At 34.9% G+C, this 18,178-nt stretch overlaps 1 protein-coding gene across 4 annotated transcripts in view; it reads right to left on the bottom strand.

The window, feature by feature from the left end:
- The window catches only part of LOC144977488 (serine/threonine-protein phosphatase 4 regulatory subunit 1-like), a 34,754-nt gene that overhangs the window by 10,297 nt on the left and 6,279 nt on the right, over positions 1-18,178 (bottom strand). For 2 of the 4 annotated variants that reach the window (XM_078922769.1, XM_078922768.1), the window contains 8 exons: positions 14,101-14,205; positions 13,364-13,429; positions 11,571-11,729; positions 8,827-8,942; positions 7,072-8,279; positions 5,382-5,461; positions 3,000-3,185; positions 191-352 (listed from right to left, as the gene is read on the bottom strand). In XM_078922769.1, coding sequence (XP_078778895.1) covers positions 191-352; positions 3,000-3,185; positions 5,382-5,461; positions 7,072-8,279; positions 8,827-8,942; positions 11,571-11,729; positions 13,364-13,429; positions 14,101-14,205 — 2,082 coding nt within the window. Of the gene's footprint in view, positions 1-190; positions 353-2,999; positions 3,186-5,381; positions 5,462-7,071; positions 8,280-8,826; positions 8,943-11,570; positions 11,730-13,363; positions 13,430-14,100; positions 14,931-15,943; positions 17,419-17,477; positions 17,497-18,178 lie in introns of those variants that run through there. The other 2 variants (XM_078922770.1, XM_078922771.1) reach the window with 2 other exon arrangements.

An 18,178-nucleotide genomic window follows, 5' to 3' on the forward strand; every position in this document is an offset into this window, starting at 1 on the left:
CCATCAGCAATTATATCAGAAATTTTTCAACCATATCAGGAGCCGAGACTGAGTTTGAGCCCAAAAAAATTCTATTTGTTTAAATCTGTATAAGTGGTAAGACTATATTAGCATTGTTCATTTTATCCGGAACGGTTTCTAAATGGGAATCTCAGTTATTAACAACAATCATACGAAGTCAAAATCATACCTTGAATATATCATAAAGATGCTTTAGGACTCCTATCCTGACTTCATCCAAGTCCTTCAAGAATCCATCAAAGATGGGAACGAGGTCTTTGTGTGTGATCTCATCACCAACAATCAAGGCTAATTCGTGGATTGAGAAGGCGAGAGTACGCCGAACTTTCCACTGAAGGAAATGGTAAAATACACAAAGAAAATATTACCCGAGTGGTAAAGGCAATTCAGTATTGTTAAAGAAACAAATAAATTATTTTTTTTTAAAGGGGGAGGGAGATATATATATATATATATATATATATATATATATATGAGCCAAGGTCAAAAGGTGCCCGCCTGATACCAGTGTTAAGAAAATTTGATTTTTACTTAATTATGGACTGTTTTCATTGGGTTAATGCTTGTAATCAATTGATAATATGAAGAAGAGATAAAATGAGATAGCTCAACATACTCTGTTCAACAGAATATGAAATAAACAACTTGAAAGTGAAATTTGAATGCTGTTTGGCATGTGCTTAAAACGAGGTCAACGCATCACCTTTTTAGAAATCAAGTAGAAATTAAATGTGATGTTTTAGCCCCCTTGATTGAAATTTGACTAATAGTATAAAGTCAAAATTTACTTTTAAACGCAATTGCAGTATATTACATATCTGATTAAGTTTCATATAGAGTTCTTAAAAAGTTGGTGTTGCTTGTGACCTTTGGTGTCATCAAACACAGCACAATACTAAGACTCGACACGAAACTTTAAAGCTCATGTTTAATGTTTATAAAACGTTTTATTAGGAGAAAAAAGCCTAGATTTACTATCTTAACTCAAATCTTGGAGTAAATGTATACCATTTTGCCGATATTGAGGCTTATTGGTTTTGGTGTCATTTGTCACAAGCAACACGGCATGCGTGAACACGTGGAAGTTTGTTTCGTTAAATGGCGATTCGCAATTTGGATCCACCCTTCTTACCAGTCTTTGAAGTGCAGCACGTTCATTTGCCTTTCCAGAGTGGCTCCAGGCAGAAAAGGTAAGTTGAACTTTGGTGTCATCGCTATTTTTCATTGTCACAAGCAACACTTGATATTGGATATTACAAAGTGCCACCAAAAAATTATGTTTTCAGCTGTTATTCTATTTACAAATATGATATTATGACATCTCACATAAGACTGTGATTTTGACAATTAATTATTTCCTTGTCATTCTAATTTTTTATGTTTCAGGGTTGTATCAATCAAGAAAAAGACAAAACTCAAGCTTTTGACGAATCCAGATAAAAGAAGGGTTGTCAAGAAATTTGATTTGATTTACTATTAACACACTAAATTACTACAAACTAGCAGATTTGAGCAGTATGGTGATGGTTACCGTATGGTTACATGAATTCATTACCATGGCTGATATTTATCTAGTGTTTGTGCGACTTCTGGTACTTTTTGTGACCATTGGTGTCATTGGTTAAAATGTCACAGGTGACACTTAAGTTTGAAGTTTCTGATGTATTTCTGTTTTCATGTTCTTCTAAGCTTGAAATGTCATTGAATTACATTTTAACAGGCTATATTACATGTGTTCAGTTGCTATTTTTGATTTATTGAGGCAAAATTGCGTTCTAGTGCCGATTTTGACCAAAGTAATAGCAACAATGGTATTACTAATTTCTAAGTATATTTCCAATTTGAAAGTATTTAGTTTCTTAAAATATTATTGAATTTCATTTTAGAGTAGGTTATTGTGCTTTTTTGACTGAAAATAATGATATATTATGGACGAAAGTGTGATTTGGTGTTGCTTGTGACATAAGTAATGGTGTCACCGGTCTTATGTCACAAGTCACATTCAGATGCTCTAATTTCCATGTATATTTCTATTTTTGAAGTCTTTGGTTTCTGAAATAGTATTAAATTCCATATTTAACTGTGGTTATTACACTGGTTTGACTGAAATTAATGATATATTGTCGAAATTGCAATTTGGTATTGCTTGTGACATAAGTAATGGTGTCATCGGTCTAATGTCACAAGTGACACAATGTCGCTAAATAAGATATGCTTTGGTCACATTATTTCCCAACATTTTATTCCAAAAGTTTCTGAACATTGCTGGTAATAAACATATGCAATATTGTTGTTTTTGTTAATGTACAAACATTTTTATGAAATAATATATTTGCATTCTATGTTGCTTGTGACCGATGACACCAAAAAGCAACATTTTCTCCAATAGTTGGTAATATTATTGTACTATGATCGTTGTTGATTGTGTCTTTTTGTCTATAACTTACTAAATAAAGTTTGATACTCAACAAAAATCATTTGGTTATTGAGTTTTTTGTCTCATTTTGGTGTCACCGGTCACAGGTGACACCAGCAACCTATAGGTATTGTTGACGATATTATGCTGCGTTAGACCTTAAAGTTATCTAAAGGGCCTTTGATTCATGAAGTACAGGGTTTTTGCTACACATATAGAAACATGAATGGACTATTATGTCACTTTTATTTTGAGAAAAAAAATTGGCACCTTTTGACCTTGGCTCATATATAGAGAGAGAGAGAGAGGGAGAGAGAGAGAGGGAGAGAGAGAGAGAGAGAGAGAGAGAGAGAGAGAGAGAGAGAGAGAGAGAGAGAGAGAGAGAGAGAGAGAGAGAGAGAGAGAGAGAGAGACAATTTGCATTCAGCTGTCATACAAGTAAATGCCCTTCAACTTATGTTTTCATAAAAACAAGAGTAAATCCCCTCCACCCTTTTTTTTTTTTTTGTTGTTCATCGACAACCAACCCCAAAGAACAAGACAACACCACAATAATCACTACCTGCATGTCCTGTGCCAATGTTTCATAAAGCTGCTTGATGCAGTGCCAGTTACGTCGTCCCAGAGTATAGGCCACAGCTGGAAGATTGTAGGCACAATGCCTGGTTATGTCTCCATCCACTGTCTGGGCTCTAGATGGGTCAACCATGCCCAAGTAATTTTCAAGTAATAGCTGAGGGACTATATTCTGAAAACGAACCGAGAGTCAATCAGACAATTAAATCTTTAGAAAGAAAAATCTTGAAAGCTTGGAATTAAATTCTCCTTATTGAATCAAATCTAATAGATGGAATTGAAGTCCAAAAAGATGTTGGCTGTATTTAAAGTTCATCAAGTATCGTTATGTTATTCTTGGTCACTTTTGTCTTGGTTTCAGCATACAAAGAATGTAGTCAAGGAGGAGTGCATTTTCATAGAGCACAAACTGACGGTGGCAAAAAGTAAAAAAGGAGAAAAATTTTGAATAATAAGCTCCATTTTTACTGCATTCATCCCAACTTTTAGAGCAACTGAGATAAACTATCATTGACACTCTAGCTAACTTGGGGAGAGTGGGAAATTGCCTGTATTTGTTCCATCACATATCAAATCTCTCACTGACAATACATGTTTGGTGGAAATATAAATTTGTAAAACGACGAAATTTCTCCTCACAGATCCGAGGAAAACCGTCGGCACTACTGAATATACACTTATGATTTTAGAATCATTACAATACCAATAATTTTTAAAAAATCTCTTGTCATCGATGCCAATTCTAGCCTCGTTGCTTGCATGCTTTAACAACTGCTATCGGGACCCCCAGAATAATGTGACTAATAATCATCTTATCCTAAGAACTTATTCCATAAGGACAAAATTAACCCCTGAGACAAATTTACAGACCTGTAAATGGTTGGTGAAAAAAATTGTCAGAACTTTTTGAACATGCGAAAATAGACCAACAGGACAAAAATATGGATTAATAAACACGACAATTGACAAGTCAAATCATGTCACTTTCCCCAACTCGTATATAATACGAAGGTCCATATTTTATGGTACCAAAATAAGAAAAATCCCAATTATTTGAGAGAGTACACACATTTCTGGTCCCAGATCTGAGTTAGTTGTAAAATGAAAGGAAGAGAACTATTCCTATCTTTTTAAAGGATGTGTATCTAGCGCTTGGCACGAGAAGCTGCTTTATCTTCACTCCTGTTTATATTAAACTTTTCAGCTGATTCTTTCATTTATTTGGATTAATTCTTATATAAGAAGAAAAGGGAGGAGGAGGTGATGGTGACGCAGTGTGGAGGAAAAATTGGAAAATTTAAACAATCACGGTTAAGAAGAAAGAAAACTTCCGCTGAGAGCAGTCAATCACATTTCGAAGAAAAATATTTCGCATTATTTTTTCCGCTTATCATTCAAACTGAAACAAAGAAAGCGAAGGGAGGGAAATAATCAACCTGAGAAATATGAGTGTGTCAGTAGCAAAATAGAGAGAAACGGCCCAGACAGACACATGCAGTGCGTGTTAGTTGATTACTGACTATGCGCGTCTTCAACAACTCGCGACAAGACACTGTCACCCCCCTCTCATGTCTGTGGCACAGTGGGCAGTAAATACATCCATGTTTAGCGGAGCGTATAGGTGGAATGATAATATACCTAGCTAACTAGCTTGTTTTGTCTTTGATGCAAATAAAAAGTTTCTTTTTTAAAAACCCCATTCGAAACGGAATAAAAACTGAGTTTTTCGAGGCATGAAATTAAACTTTAATGTTCTTTTTTGTTGGTTCTGTAATTTTGACGTTACGAATACATGGGTGCAAGCAACTGGACATCAAAAAGCCTGCAAGTCTACTTATGACCAGACATATAATCTGAAAAAGCCTGCAAGATTCACGGACTAACCTCTTCATTTGAAGTCTTGTTCTCATCATCTAGTCTTCATAATAGTAGTCAACAATTGTTGTATGTTTAATCCAAAGGTTGTAACGCAGTAATTTGTTAAGTTTCTTGTCACAAGTTGCACAAAAAAAAAAAAAATCCAAATCGCAAAAAGCCGGCGACGTTTTTTTCTTCGGTAATCCAATCGGCCGGCAGTAGCCGGCACTCTTGCACCCATGTGAATATTATTTTTACTTTTAATTTTTTAATGTCAGCACTTAACAGAATATATTGAGCAAAATCGTACTGTCGGAAATCAGACAATTGTCGGAAGATTTACAGCCTGAAATGTACCCAGCTGCCATACAAGAATGTTTTGATGCTTTATCTCAAAAATAAATTCAATCCAAATACATTCAAATTCGTGGTTTGCAATGTTGAAAAATATGACCAATCAGGTCAATGTATAAGGCACAAAACAAGAGGTGAAATATAAAACGGAAGCTACCTGCTGCTGGGCAAGGGTGGCATCATCTAACAGCAAGAGGGATGGAAGATCATCCATAAATCCGATACTGGGACTCAAGTCTGGAAATCAAAATAAATACTTTTATGAAATGTCATACATATTCGGACCAAGCACTTTATAAGGGTCAATCAATTTTCATCATCATAGAAAAAATAAACACTATATTTTTGATTCAAGAAATTAACCAAAAAAAAAAAAAAAAAAGGAGAGAGAAAAAGAAACCCGATAGAAAGAAGAAAAACGACATAATTTATCTCATCTATGGGTAGAAGTTAACGTGGGAATTAAGAAAAAATGACAATAACACGAAAAGAATGTTTCATTTATTTTTAAAGGTTCTACAGAAATTGTCTATGCCTTGATTTTTCATATTGTCCCTTTCTATGATTTCAAACTTACAAACAGGGAAATGAGATAAACTTGGACCTTAAATATTTGAGGACTATTACTGATCATTAAGAGAGAAGAGTGATCAGGCCTGGTGAAAAAATTGTCTGAGCTTTTCGAGGATGCGAAAATAGACCAACTAAACCAAAAAAGTGGATGAAAATAGACCAATTAATCAAAGAATGGATAAATAGACCAACTAAACCAAAAAAGTGGATTAACAACACAACCCAGATATGACACAAATGCTATTCCTGGTGCCTCAATTTTACTCACATAGCAAGAGAAGAAATCGCTGTTGGTGTCTTGTTCTTCAAGCCATGACCATTTAAATTTATTCTTAACACCTTTTTCTAAGGTAAGTAAGTCCGATCTGCGATCTAAAAATACTTCAGGTATATTGAATAGGAAGAATAATTGAATTAATAAATAACTGAAAAACTACGGTCGTGCGAGAATAGAGGAAAAGAGAATCGGTCGTAGGCCAAAGGAACGAAAACTTCCGTAATAAGCATTCAGTCACCTTTTCATTTGAAGAAAAATATCTATTTCTCATTCATACTTTTCTGGTTCACTTTCAACCGGATAGAGATAATGAACTAAACTGAAAAAAGAACAATGACGTGTGTGTGTGTCGGTAGCAAAATAGAAAGAAACGGCCCGGTCCCTAACACGCTATGTGTGGTAGTTGATTACTGACTACGTTGTGTGTGATCGATGACTCGCGAACGCGAGAGCGACCGACACTAGCTAGCTACGTGCAGGCAGACACACAGTCTGTGGATAGGCAGTAGGGAGTGAATATGTACACGTCCAGGGAGTGTGGAGGTGGTGATAATTATTGACAAGATGGAATGCTGTCTGGTTTGTTTTGTCTTTGACGAGATAAGTAAAACACTTTTTATTTTCTTTTTAGTTGGTTCTGTCTTTTGATGCTACGAATATTTTTTTTTTAAAATATAATATTTTTGTTCTTTGTTTTTTTAAATGTCAGAAATTATAGAGCAAAATCGTAGTGTCGGAATTCCGACAATTGTCGGAAGATTTACAGGCCTGACTGATTAAAGATAAGAGAGAAAACAAAAAAAAAAAAAAAAAAAAAAAAAGAAAAGGGGGGGGGGGGGGGGGGGGGGGGGGAATCTGAGGAAAGGAAACTATATGCATATAATAATTGTTTTCTTTTAAAATCTAGAAAAGAATTAACTCAAAGAAAAAGAGATGGGGATTTAATAAAGAAAGAAATGGGGAAATTGCACCAGCATGAAAATAATGATTTGCTCACCTTGTACAACACCATCAACAACAGCAAAATGTCTCTCTCCGAAATGCTGGCCAATGACATGAGTGCTGCCAATGTTCACCGTTTCCTCAGCTGCATCAGCAACCGTGTTTACGCTTGCTGTGTGAATGGTAGACAATGGACTAATGCTGGAGATACTACTGCTGCCACTACTGAAAGACGGTGATTGTAAAATCAAATCATTGTTGCTCAAGATTTTAACAGTTGACTCCACGTTGGAATGGGACGAGGAGAAACTACTAGAAACGTTGACATTACATTCAGACACATTAGCGACGGTGGATTTATCACTCAATTCTTTTTCACTATCATCTTCTACTTTCTTAGCCACATGGTGGATATCTGTAGGTTTGCTATTAAGGAGGTCAAAATCTATATTTACATCGGGCAGAGGCTGGCGCCAATATAGAAAATTATTGAATGTGACATCGTCTGTAGAATCTGAAGAGGATTGAAGCTCAGAGGAGGTAGGGGAGTTGGGACTTGTTACATTGGCTGGGGGAATCACAGTTGATGTCGTTGTGGCATGAACAGAATGCGCAACATTTAAACTTAACTGACTATTATCATCGATGTCAGAGGACTGGGAGGACACTGTAGGTGATGATATATGACCTTCCTCATCATTTCCTAATACTGATTTAATTGGCACTGTACTATTAATGTTGCTAATATCACTTTGGTGGTGTTCTGGCTCTGCAGCGTCTAAGGAAGGACTAGAATCCTCTGTGACTTGACTAGCTGCTTGGCTTTCTTCTTGGACCTCACCATTATCACAGATAGGATCAATAAAGTCATCGCCTACTGACCATGGTATATTGCTGCTTTGGAATTCCGAAGTGGCATGATCACCATTCCCTTTCCTCTCAGACAATGACAAGGCTCTTAATTCTTCTAAGGACATTTCTGAAAAATTGTTTGTTCCCACATCACCCTCAGCATTTAACTTGTCACTCTCGGCTTCACAATCAACAATTTCCATTGCTTCTTCCTCCTGCCCTTCTGTCGGTGAATATGCGTCGTCGTCATCACCCTTCTCAACAGATAGTAATGGATGATCTAAGCCAGATTCATCAGATTCTGGGGAACTGTCAGGTGAATTGAGGGATTTCAATTGCAGAATTCCTTGTAGATTGTTCTGCTGCTCGTTTCCGACTGACTCGTGCCCATCATAATCCTCTATCGAGAAACTGTAAGCAAAAATAAGAAAAAAACATTTTTGATGATAACCTTTCACTGAAATAATTAAAAAGTGAATAATGTGAAACAGGAAACAAGTTCAGTGCAACTATATGGTCTTGTGATGACGCTTTCCGATCGGAAGGTTCTGGGTCCGAGTCTCACTTAGCGCATAGTTGAGTCCTTGGAAAAGACTCTTAATCGCATTCTCTCACCATACTCAGGTACCAGGCCGTTAGCAGTGCCACTGTTGGAAAAAATTGTAATAATGGCCCAAGAGGCGTCATGTTTCGTGTTGACAGTCAGGGAACCTTTGTAAAGCGCTTTGAGCATGTTTAGTGTATATAACACTCAAGATTTTTAGGGGTTTTTTTTTTTTCATGAACAAGATAAAAAGCATGGTTGGTCAAGAATAAAATGGGAGTGATTGTAAAGAACTAGTAGTGAAACTCGTAGTCCTTTTTCAAATCAATTTGTGTTCATTCAAAATTTAGTATTCGATACTAAAAATCCAATTGTTATCATTTGATCCGAGATAATAATTCAGAATGATCATACCTCTCTAATGTATCAATCGTTAGATTTCCATTTTCATTGACGTAGAAACCAGTTTCATCTGAGTCAGCAAACGTTGAAATAAAAGGCCCAAGATGTTGAAAGGCTGACATTCGTACCTAGATTTATTTATCAAAAAGAAGAAATTTCAAATGAAAACCCCTCACCATGATATAAAGAAACCATTTGTTACAGCTGACAAATACTGTGTGATGAAAAAAAACAAACACTTGGGATACTTTTATAACAGAGCTTCCTACACCAAATCACTATTTTGAGAAATCAGTAAGGTGAAAATGAGAAAATCAACTCACTGTACACAGGCTTTATAAGAGTCGATCATATCATTTGTCGATCATATCATTTTCCATTGCGTTGAAAAAAAAAGCTCTTTCTCACAATATTCCAACAGCTCATAACACCACAGTAGGCTAATCTACGGAGATGGCTTCATGCTCTTATAATAGGCGCTTTTGGCCTTTGCCGCAGGAGCTTTACTCAATGTGTTTTTGTTTGTTTTGTTTTTAAGGGTTTTACGGCGCTTGCAACACATTAAGGTCATATCAGCGCCAGTAAAAAGGAAGAAAATGGGATAATAAAAAGTTCTAGAATTACAATTCAAGTACAAAAGAAAAGGTAAGACAAAGGGGAACTGGTTCAAATAGGGAACAGATGTAGACTCCAAGAGCACACCGCCAAAGTACTTAGTTTGAGATCACCCAAAGTCTCATCCAGACACGACACAAGCACAGGTCCCAACCAAGAGGAATACACTCAAATGTTTACCAATCATATAATATAAATAAAATATGTAAACTAAACATAATACAATGCATAACAGAGAGATGATTTACAAGGAAAAAAATATAATCTCCCAAAACTATAACTATACATTCGACTGTTTCCCTCCCAGCCAAGGAACTCCGGCAAGGATCAGGACAAATAAGTAATCTCATTCCAAGACAATGGCAGGAAACAATTGGAAAACGGGTATGGGGGGATAGAAGACACAGCATGTACCTCCCTGCCCACTATGGGAGGTCAGGATCCCCACCCAGTTACTAAATGTGCGTTTACGACACCAGCGCATAAAAATGTGTGCAACGGAGAGACAAAATGAGTAAGATTTGGAAAAAGGGCGTACAATCCTGCAAAATGGTAATTCAACGCTAATTCTGATGATACTAGCAATAGCAAAATAGAAATTTGAATCAATGATTAAACTTACTCATTATAGACTATATAAATAATATTGGCTTCCAGAATCCAGTATAAATCTAATAGGAAACAACCAAATATATTCAACTCCCTATATGGACTTCCAGGTTGAGAAACTAATAACTTAAGTGTTTAAGAACACTAAAAGTGTACAATGTTAAAAATGCTTGAATAGCAGAAATCTAATGTGTACGGTTGGCAGCAAAATGCATACAATGAATGAAAATACATAAGAATACGCATTTTTTTAAACGCACGGTTGGCAACAATGTGACACACAAGACTCCAAGAAAGAAAGAAAAAACTTGACTGGAATGCAGAATTTTCAGTAGTGAATGAGAAATTGTGGAAAGAGGGTCCGTTTTGCGGAAATGATAGGAAGCTAGTGTTGAGCAGTATTGAGACTGAGAGCCGGTAATAACGGAACTGACCTTACCAGTAAAATCTCGAGACTGAGAAGCAGAAGATCGGTACTGTGTCCTGGTAAGATGAAGAGGAAGGAGAAGGAAATATAGAGAGCAAAGAGAGCGATGAAAAACGTTACAGACACTCAGTCTCAGTACTTGTCCAACACCATGGCATTGTGTCGCGATATTCGCCTTGCGGTTGAAACGGTTGATGGGGAGAGAACGGTGAAGGTAGTGATTGATGACACAATAGAGCAGAGATTCTATTGTTTTTTGTTTCCGCAAGTAGGCTAAAAGAATGATTACCCAAAACGCACACTGGCACTCCCATAACATTTTTCCCATTCATAATGCCTATAGTATTAATAAATGAATGAAGTAAAAAAAGTAATAAGTAAATAGCTAAACAGAATAGTGCGACAAAAAACTACAAAATAAAACAATATAAACCTTTTTCTTTTACTCTTACAAATTAAAAAGCAGCCAAACAACAACAAAAAACAATATTACTCCTTTGTATCCTCTCACCCATATTATCGCAACTACTAGGGAGTGATGATTTTCAATACAAATATTAATGGGAATTCCCAGTCCCGATCTCGGCGGTCCTGAGCTTTATTTACCAGTAATTTCTCTGTATTTCTTTGTACAGAAAATATCGTTACCGCCCGGGCCTATAGGAAGCTCTGTTATATTCATATCAATGAAGTATAGAAACATAAAATAGTACCAAAAAATTATTTTTTAAAATTACATAATAGACAATCGATGCTTTGAATTTTCACTATATTTTTCTCAAAAGTTTTAATCGAACACTAAATGGCAGGAAACTATAATACAGACCTGCCAAATTGAAAATGTCAAATTTAGTTAATTCTTAAATCTTAAGAATTTGTCACCAATGGATAATTCCCTATAAAAGCTTCGCCACCAAACACTATAAAGACAGTGTTCTGGCACAGCTGGCAAACTACATATCAAATGTGGTAGGTAATGGAATGGGGAAGGCGAGGGTCGGCGGGCGAAGGGAGGAGTGCAAATCATTTCTAAAAAATATATTTTAAAATCACCTTTTTTTTTAAATGGGTAATTTTTTTTTTTTTTAAATTAAGCGGGCCTTACCCATCGCGACTGATCACAGAGTAGGTTGACGAAAAGATTGGCCAGTTCATTTCGCCGAGTTTCCAATGAACAGGCACAAGATACAGTCATGAAGCACTCAGCACAGGCTTTCCGTACACCCCAAACACCATCTTCACACAGATAGAAAAACTTTGGAAGCTGAAAATAATACAAAAAATACTTTCTTTTTCTTTAAAAAAAAAAAATGAAATACTAAACTAAGCTCCCCAAAAACTTGCTATATAACTTTCACTCAAACTATAAATCAAAAAGAGATAATCTACTACTAGAAGTATTCACATATCAAGCACCTAGGGAATGTACAGTCAAGTTATTATACCGCCATATAACATACATATTTAGTTTTTTTTAAAACACCACATGTCAACAAAGGACATACAAATTGTAAACGTCAAATTTAGTAACATATATGTCAATTTTTAGTAATGAGACGAGGAAATTATTAATTTCTAAAATTGTGTAAGAACAACCACAATTTGATGATGATCACTTCCAACATTACATCGTCATATTTAACTGCTGTAGAAATGCTTTATTATTAGTATTATTAATAAAATTATCATCATATTTAAGTATTACTGAGAATTTTTGTTTGTTTGTTTGTTTGTTGCTTTAGGTCTCTTCCAACACAATTGAGGTTATATGAATTAAAAATTCTTAGTTTTCCATACAATTTCCTAATTGGCCACGATCTTTGACTAATATAATAATACCTCAGTCATTGACCTCCATAAAATATAATATCTGACAACTACACGCTTGGAAGGGACTAATCCGACAAACAAAATTTGTATTGATTGACCATAGAGGATGAATAGCAAGTCATATTCTCCTAATTAACCAGTAGATTATTGACCAATCAAAACATGGAATTTGTGACACACATTCACACGTGCTCGGACAAACATAGTTGATTGTTTATAAACAATAACGTGAACTAATTCAACCTCCATCTGATCGTTGTTATTGTTTTTATATTGACAAATGGGTGACTAGTTCTCACACGATTTTCTCGATCATATTATAAACGTTTAAGTTTACACATAGTTTTCTGTGTTGATTCTACTGATCAAGAGGTAGAACAGTGGGTATTTTACTTAACACATACCATCTATAGTAAAACCTATGTAGTTTGCTGTGTCTACCAACCACTGCCATTGTTTACATTATGACGATTGTCCGAGAGGCGTGGTTATCTAACGGTTAATACTAATAACTATCAACAACTGGGCTGAACTGCAGGACATGAGGTGGTCATTCAGGACTGTTTCGCATGACACTTTGCAGCCCTGAACAAAATCAAAATCATAAAGAGTTCACCTAGCCCAAGGATAACTCACTTTTAAGATAAATCCTAATGATGGTGTACAATTTTACGATTGAAGTCAGTTAATTATTGTTGTAAATCATCTAATTATTCAAAATATTTGTCAGCAAAATGATATGGCTTCAAAGCATTGGGTGTTGTGACTGCAAAAATAACCAACTTCATCACAATGCATCTATCGCAGAACAGGTTAGAGCAAAATCAACCACCGCCCCTTAAAGAAATTTAAATTTCTTGCTTGCAAAATGATAAGGCTCAAAAGAATTGGGTATTATGACTGCAAAAATGCATCCTCTTAGTGAATATGTAAAGCAGGCCAGGTTAGAGCAAAAAAAAATTATTTTTTTAAACTTACATAAGATGTTTTTCATGATTCTTAACCAATATTTCAAGCCATCATCATTACAAATATGAAAATGTTAATATCTACAAATAGATAACTCACCAACACTTCTTCACAGTTCCGTACACCAACAACACTGGAAACTTCACCAAAGTTAGCTGCACATACCTGAGAATTGAAAGATAATCTATTCTGTCTAAAAGTTTATGATGACCACGCTTAAACCCTAAAACCTATACCAGCTACATGCAATTAACGATAGTCCTATAAATGAAAACATTTTTTTAAAGGCTCGTTGTCCACTACTGAGCGGTGAGGTTAGTCAACACTGCGACAATACAAATATCCATTGTGTATACTGATAGGTAATTTCCAAATAATTTTACATCATTCAAAATTGTAATGTTTAAACTATTCATTTAACCATAACATGTCAGAAACAAAAGTGTTTGGTTTTATAAAACATGTAAAGTAACACAGTAGATTTAGTTGGGACAACATGACTGGACAATTGAAGAAAAGCAACTCTCATTAGTAATAAGCATTTACATCAGTGATAGTACTTTGTTAAAATTTCAGAGTGATTCTAAGCTGCCAGAAGCTGTGGATTGTAAAAAGTGATGAATAACAGCTTCTAAAATGAACAAAATACCAAACACAGAAATTTTCAGGCTCAAAACTGCCAATAACAAAAACAATAATTAATAGATTTAAAATCCAGACAGCAGCGGAGAAGTATTTGGCATGTCTTGTCTGCAGTCAAGCTTTTATATTCAATTTATGTTCTGTTAAATTCAGACAAGGTTGACTTTATTATATAAGAGTAGTCATAGTCTTACCTTCCTCACGTGAAACAATGGATCTGTACACATTTCACTAAATCGAGGGAGAAAGTGTCTCTCTGTGATTGACTTTCCTAACAGTGGAGCCATCTTGCTCATCAGCTGAAATTGTTAGAATTTACACAAATTTAAGGGAGTGATGGGGGAAATATAAATTGATCCTAAAGTTTCAACAATGTGAACCTCTGACTTGAAAGCAAAATACTACCCATTTCTAACAACTGGCACCATACATTCAATTAGGTTGATATCTTAGAAGAGACCATGGTTTCAAAGGAACAAAATAAAAAAGGGAAGAAGGGATAATAGAACTATGGACACCCTTTGCCCTTATTTCTGTAAACTTACGATTCATGGAGAAGAAAAACATTCCAATCTAAAGTGCTGAGCATTAGCTAGACACTTCGATAAAAATATCAAACTGAAAACATCTTAATTTGACCTTGCCAGATGGATGGGACATGAAATAACATTTAACCTGATAACCTGCCTACTTGAATTAGGGAAAAATTTGTAGTTTTCAGGGATATCAACAAAGTAAACATTTTAACTACCCATAAAAACCACCAACTTGACCGTAAAAAGTGAAAATATTGTCTAAAACTCTATATATTAGCTCTTAGCTTTGGCATCAGAACCGTCTTCAAACATTTATTGAATTAAAAATCTTTATACAATTCTTAGGTTGGAGCCGAAAATTTGTAATACTATGAAATTTTCGCATTACAAGGCAGGTTTATTTGTATCGCTGCGACAAACGGTTCCAGAGTTATTGGTATTTGCCTGTTGAGAATCTTAGTCATATTTAGAGAGAATCTGTGATCTCACTGCTGCCTCAAAACCAGCATATCGTGGCAATCCAAAAAGTTTGGTTTTGCAGGGGAATTGGTCCACTAATCGTTTCCAGTCAAAAAAAATAAATGGCAAGAATTGGGTACCATTTTAAAGGCCAGAAAACATGCTTTATTTTCATGTATGGTGAGAATGACAAAAATTAAGAGTAAATAAATTTTTAAAAATGAGGTTTATGAATTTATGTCCTAAAAAGCAGGATTGATAGGTGAAATAAAAGTCTGCGAGTGTATCAATTTTGACGAAATTTGGCAGATATCCTTTAATTTATTGGCTATTGTATCAAGCATAATTAAAATGTATGCAAAGGTTATAATTCAAAAATTGATAAATTTTTTCTTTATATGCTCTCCGAAAAATACCAGGAAATAATGAAATACATTTTAAAGCTTGGTTTGGGTCCATTAAAATGATGCCAAAATGAACCCCCTAGCAGGGATGTAAAAGGCAAATGACAAAAAATTCTGAAACCAACTTGCACACTGCCTTTTTTTTTTTTTTTTTACAAAATTGATGGTTCAAATAAAAGGAGAAATCAGAGCAACATGAAATAAAAAAACATGCAAGAGTAAAAAAAAAAACAAAAAAACCCAACAATTTCCTAAAATTATCAACTTCGCTTCGGGTTTAAACCAAGAAGAAATTCAGTCCGCAACACTCCAATGAGCACCTATAGATTGTTGTGATGTTTTTACATTAGTTCGTTATGTAGCCACAGTGGCTATTTACAGAGCAAAATTTCAGATTTTCTTTTGAAGTACATCTATAACTTATGTAGTCTGAATTCATGGCCTGTGAATAACGAAGACTTGCCTTTGTAGTGGAAATAACCACTTCCATTCAAAACAGCTAGTGGAGCGTTTCTGTGTATACAGAAAGTGCTTGCCATGTGTGGGCCTATATGCACCATACTATATTGTATTTATTAAGGTTTTTCAAAAATATATTATTTTACTACTGTTATATATTTGTGAATCTGTGATCTCACTGCTGCCTCAAAACCAGCATATCGTGGCAATCCAAAAAGTTTGGTTTTGCAGGGGAATTGGTCCACTAATCGTTTCCAGTCAAAAAAAATAAATGGCAAGAATTGGGTACCATTTTAAAGGCCAGAAAACATGCTTTATTTTCATGTATGGTGAGAATGACAAAAATTAAGAGTAAATAAATTTTTAAAAATGAGGTTTATGAATTTATGTCCTAAAAAGCAGGATTGATAGGTGAAATAAAAGTCTGCGAGTGTATCAATTTTGACGAAATTTGGCAGATATCCTTTAATTTATTGGCTATTGTATCAAGCATAATTAAAATGTATGCAAAGGTTATAATTCAAAAATTGATAAATTTTTTCTTTATATGCTCTCCGAAAAATACCAGGAAATAATGAAATACATTTTAAAGCTTGGTTTGGGTCCATTAAAATGATGCCAAAATGAACCCCCTAGCAGGGATGTAAAAGGCAAATGACAAAAAATTCTGAAACCAACTTGCACACTGCCTTTTTTTTTACAAAATTGATGGTTCAAATAAAAGGAAATGGTTGTGTATGTATTTTTCTCATAGTCCATTTATAACTATAAAGTGGAAGCGAAGGAAACTGATGAACATATAACAAAGGTTGATAAATCTCAGTTAAAAAATCACCTGATGTCCAATTGATATATTTTAAGCTCAGTCTCCTAAGCCTAACTCTACTTATAACGTGATTGGATGGCCAAAATCTATTCTAAGAATCAGAATCTCAAATCAATGGTGCAACATAAAATTAAACAAACATAGGGAAAAGTAACAACAATGTAAAGGAATGGAGAAGGATGGATAGCCCAGCACTAATGAAGAAAGCTAAGGACATCTGACCTGGATGAAGGGTCATTACTACAGCAAAGTAATCTCATGACTTGTCTGCCACTACAACGACCACAATTACTTATCTAACTTAGTTTAGTCAGGAATAGGAGAATGAGAACTTGAGAGAACTGAGAATTCTAAGTCAAAACAGGAGAAATCAGTGCAACATGAAATAAAAAAAAAACATGCAAGAGTAAGAAAAAAAAAACAAACCCCAACAATTTTCTAAAATTATCAACTTAGCTTCGGGTTTAAACCAAGAAGAAATTCAGTCCGCAACACTCCAATGAGCACCTATAGATTGTTGTGATGTTTTTACATTAGTTCGTTATGTAGCCACAGTGGCTATTTACAGAGCAAAATTTCAGATTTTCTTTTGAAGTACATCTATAACTTATGTAGTCTGAATTCATGGCCTGTGAATAACGAAGACTTGCCTTTGTAGTGGAAATAACCACTTCCATTCAAAACAGCTAGTGGAGCGTTTCTGTGTATACAGAAAGTGCTTGCCATGTGTGGGCCTATATGCACCATACTATATTGTATTTATTAAGGTTTTTCAAAAATATATTATTTTACTACTGTTATATATTTTCATTCCCCCCCCCCCCCCCCTTCTAAATTGAAAAAGGGCAAAAAAAAAATTAAGCTAAAAAATTTGAGTATCGCCTTACAGTAACCCCATCGACGATTCAAAGAACATCCAGGAACATGCAGTTCTACAGCTCCGTTCATTCCTGTAAATTGGCCTCAGATTGCCAAATCGGGACAATCATGATTATATCAGGACAGTCGGGGTCGCTATGTATAATAAACAGAATGCAGCAAAATGTTCATTTGTCCAAATAAAAATAAAAAAAGTTATGAAAAATTGTTGAAAATAATGCAGCATTTAGGAGAGGACCCACAAGCTCTTTTCTAGTCTGAAGTCAACTGTAATGGTCATAACTCAATATCCAAATTATCTTATAGCTTTCTAAACAATGCTCACATTTTAACACTGCCTTTCTAGTCCTGCTGAATTCATATCCAAGATGAGAAGCTACTTAATTGTCCATCCAATTTATAATTAATGGTGTTTAACCCCTCTCATAAACCTTTGGGGGCTGGAGAGAATTTTAAAAACTATTTTAAAGAAATTCATTTAAAAAATAAAATAAGCTTATTCACAAGATCTAATTCCATATCCAGCAAGCTGTCTTAAGTTCTGGATCATAAAAGTGGAAATTTTATAATAAAATCACAACAATGTACACGTTACTTTACACTGATCTCTTGGAGCAGTATCAACAACCATTGTGATAAAAAAAAAAAAAAAAAAAAAGGGGAGGGGTTATTGCTTTGATAGTAAATTTGACAGGCTGTATATCAATAA

This window comes from Berghia stephanieae, chromosome 7 (assembly GCF_034508935.2).
Source record: "Berghia stephanieae isolate SIO BIC M18660-M18661 chromosome 7, UCSD_Bste_1.3, whole genome shotgun sequence".
NCBI lineage: Eukaryota > Metazoa > Mollusca > Gastropoda > Nudibranchia > Aeolidiidae > Berghia > Berghia stephanieae.